This window comes from Salmo trutta, chromosome 36 (genome assembly GCF_901001165.1).
Source record: "Salmo trutta chromosome 36, fSalTru1.1, whole genome shotgun sequence".
NCBI classification, from domain to species: Eukaryota; Metazoa; Chordata; class Actinopteri; order Salmoniformes; family Salmonidae; genus Salmo; species Salmo trutta.
In genome coordinates, this window is record NC_042992.1 from 31,611,533 (window position 1) to 31,615,116 (window position 3,584).

Genomic DNA, 3,584 nt, shown 5'->3' on the forward strand with positions numbered 1-3,584 from the left:
ATAGCGTTTCAATCGGTGACATCACTCGCTCTGAGACTTGAAGTAGGGTTTCCCCTTGCGTTGCAAGGGCCGCGGCTTTTGTGGCGCGATGGGTAACGATGCTTCGTGGGGTGTCAGTTGTTGATGTGTACAAGGGTCCCTGGTTCGAGCCCGGGTTGGGGCGAAGAGAGGGACGGAACCTACACTGTTACATATATAGTATAGAAATTATTGGACATTTTTCCATTAGATATGCTCTGTTTTCTAATAATGTGTGTTTTTGGAGCAGCAGACTGATGTCTCGGTGGTGTACACCATTCTCCACATGGGGCTGGATGGGCTGCTCTCCTCCTCGGTGTGGTCGGAGGCTGCCTCCGTCTCTACGCCCACCAATCAGCAGTTCACTGAGCCAGAGCCTGAGGGCCACAACTGCTATGAGGTCAGATGTTACACACACACACCTACACATTCTATTATCTAGTAGCATTAAGATCCTTCCATTGACCCATTGTTTGTCATGTCATTGCATTGGTCGCTGATGTTGAATGTTTGTTCTGTTGTTGTAGGGCTGGGAGGAGGACCTGCTACCTGAGGAGACGGAGGTTCCTCTGCTAAAGTGAGTTCCTCTAAATGTCTGTGTAGTCTGGGCTTGTCAGATGCTGAAGGATAGTGGTCACCATGCTGTTATCCCCATTGACTCTAATGGTTGACATGCTCCATTCCCTCCCTCCCACAGCCTCTACCTTACCACCAAAAGAGTGGAGGACATCGCCCTGAGGCTCGTCTCCCTGCGCCAGGCCTTCACTGTGAGTGGACCCACTTTTATTTTTTCTCTCTGTATCTTCTTGTTTTGTCTGTCTCCTAGAGGAAGATGGGTGTCTCACCCTAACTCTTCCCTAGACCCTGCTCGGTTCCACCCTGAGCAGGAACCATCTGTTTCTGGCAGGAAAGGTCCTAATGGGCGCACTGGTTCAGGCCCACCACATGGTAGCTCACTAACTCATTATTCATTCAAGGGAAAGAGAGAGTCCTCGATGGGAAATGTGTTCTGTTCACTAACGTCAATGCTCTTTGCTTTGTGATAGGACAAGGCCGAATTCATCCGTGCCTATAACGACTTTGTGGACTACCTGAGTGACCCCTCCAAGCAGATTGACATTGAGAGGGAGCTGGCTGAGGCAAAGGTGAGTTCATGAACTCTTTCATGTCTCACTTTGAGTTCTTCCACATGCATGTCTTTTATACATCACAGTAGCTGATCTATTTGAAATCATTCCTATTTTCTCCAAATGTGTTTTCTTGTCCTAGATCCATAATGTTAACCTGATAGATGTCCTCTTTGAACTGGTGATGTTTGGGATGATGACAGCTCAGAAGTCCCTGATGGTGGTAAGTAGCATCTCACTGGTACATGTTTCGATGTCTCTCTATTTGTAATTTCACTTCAATTTCTCTTCTTTCCTGTTTTCTTTAGCACCCTGGTGGGTTCATGGAGCGTCTGTACACTCTCCTGTACTCCTTCCTGCCCGTAACTTCCAGCATTGAGCCAAAGGCCGAGAGATATTTGCTGCTGCTCAATGTAAGATTCAAGAGTTTACTTCCCTATTCCTAGTTTACTTCCTCTTTACTTTTTCATGAATAACAGGGTTTCAATGCAGTTTTACGAGGAGTAACTCTCATTGTCTCTCTGCTCTTGATAAGCTAGTAACTCAGAGCCATTTTCTATGTGTTGTGTGGTGTTCTCTTCAGGGCGGGCTGATGGCTCTGCTAGATGACATGTTTGGGCAGCAGCTGGCCTGGTACTTTAACCCAGTGTCTCTGGTCACTGAGCTCTCCAGCCTCCTGGAGTACCACCTGGAGAACCTCATGGCCAGCATGTAGTCCTGCTGCAGAGATCTGAAAGGCCACACTTCTCTCTCTCTCTCTCTCTTTCTCGCTCTCAGGAATTGAGGACTTGAAGTCATTCGTTGAACCCTGATTAGTTAACACCCAATGAATTAATGTATTCTCTTGTTTTCTCTCCCCACAGGATTCTTGTGACACTTTGCCACCAAACAGGGATCTAGACACTACTGCGCTACATTACTTTGCACTGAAATTTACATTTTTAAATAAAATAACTAGTAGTTCAAAAGCATATGTCTCTGTCTTTTAATTTACTTGATTATTTCATCACTATTTCCTCTTCCTGGAGTTATGAGGCTAATATTACATTATTACATGAACAATTATGCTTTATTCTTTGCATATGGAAATGAAAAAACAAAGTTTAGGTGATTTACAGGTACTACAGGCCCACACTTTATGACTTTGTATTGTGATGTGTGATTCTGTACTATATAAAAATATGTAGGCCTACATACACTGAGTTTACAAAACAGTAAGAACACATCCTAATATTGAGTTGCACCCCCAGTTGCTCAGAACAGACTCAATTTGCCGGGACATGAACTCTACAAGGTGTCCACAGGCATGCTGGCCCATGTTCACTCCAATGCTTCCCACAGTGGTGGACCATTCTTTATACACCTACTACCATACCCCGTTCAAAGACTCTTTTGTCTTGCCCATTCACCCTCTGAATGGCACACATACACAATCCATGTATCAATTGTCTCAATGCTTAAAAACCTTTCTTTAACCTGTCTCCTTCTCTTCATCTACACTGATTGAAGTGGATTGAACAAGTGACACCAGTAAGGGATCAAAGCTTTCACCTGGATTTACCTGGTCAGTCTGTCATGGAAAGAGCGGGTATAGTATAAAGTTGACCACTAGAGGGCACAATTGCTTCAGTCTTGAATGTAACTTCTCACTATCTGTACTCTACATTAAGAGTCTGCCATTGTAGACTCAGGTATCTTGGGTATTTTTGTTTCAATTTGCCATATTTCCCATTAATGTCTGAGCCATTTACCGTATTTCCCACTGAAACCAATGTTAGCGTTCATGTGAGAGAGGGTGTAGTAGTGCATACTGACCACTAGTTGGATCATAGCGTGGTTGGTGGCGTTCATGCAGGAACCCAGAGGGTATAGGCATTGTCCATCACAGTAGAAGGCACAGTAACCCGTAGGAGCCAGGACCCAGTCCTAACGAAGAGAAATACTATAGAAATGGAATGACAAGATTAGATGACTAGAATAGACTATATTTCAATCAGAAATATATCATAAAACATGCAAAGAACATATACTAAAATGCACATACTACTGAAATGCCTTGCTTCACTAAAAAATACTAATTGTGTGCTACAGCAAATAAGGTGATACAATGTTAGCTCATGATATTATCTATTCAGTAGAATGAGTAGTTAAGGGAGACAGAAGCTCACCATCCTGCCTAGGTCACTAAAACACTTATATGTCATGTCTCTTACAAGCCTGACGCCCACTGTTGACGTGGCAATGATCTGAAAGGTACCAAAAATTATGTTATGAGGCAGGACAGGCTGTAAAGCACACTTTGGATGCATTGGATTTACAACAAAGACACAATTAATGCCATGATGAGCATAACAATGCTAATGCAACAATTCTCACATTAACACTTTTTGGCTGAAAAAAGTTAGGCCCAATCAATATATCCACATCACTAACGAACAT

General features: G+C 43.5%; 1 protein-coding gene across 1 annotated transcript; it reads left to right on the forward strand.

Moving 5' to 3' along the window:
* The first annotated feature begins 300 nt into the window (after nucleotides 1-300).
* LOC115175872 (uncharacterized) lies at nucleotides 301-2,107 on the forward strand. The gene is made up of 6 exons (XM_029735466.1): nucleotides 301-418; nucleotides 546-595; nucleotides 716-785; nucleotides 1,065-1,163; nucleotides 1,288-1,368; nucleotides 1,454-2,107. Exons 1-6 carry the CDS (start codon nucleotides 305-307, stop codon nucleotides 1,589-1,591), a joined length of 552 nt encoding a protein of 183 aa, XP_029591326.1. The 5' UTR covers nucleotides 301-304; the 3' UTR covers nucleotides 1,592-2,107.
* Nucleotides 2,108-3,584: the final 1,477 nt, after the last annotated feature.

What these genes read in the sequence shown, in the direction of transcription:
- LOC115175872 (XM_029735466.1), top strand. Translation starts at nt 305, where the DNA reads ATGGGGCTGGATGGGCTGCTCTCCTCCTCGGTGTGGTCGGAGGCTGCC. An exon ending in ACGGAGGTTCCTCTGCTAAA is followed by an intron (nt 596 to 715) that starts GTGAGTTCCTCT and finishes TCCCTCCCACAG; the next exon opens with CCTCTACCTTACCACCAAAA. An exon ending in CCCTGCGCCAGGCCTTCACT is followed by an intron (nt 786 to 1,064) that starts GTGAGTGGACCC and finishes GCTTTGTGATAG; the next exon opens with GACAAGGCCGAATTCATCCG.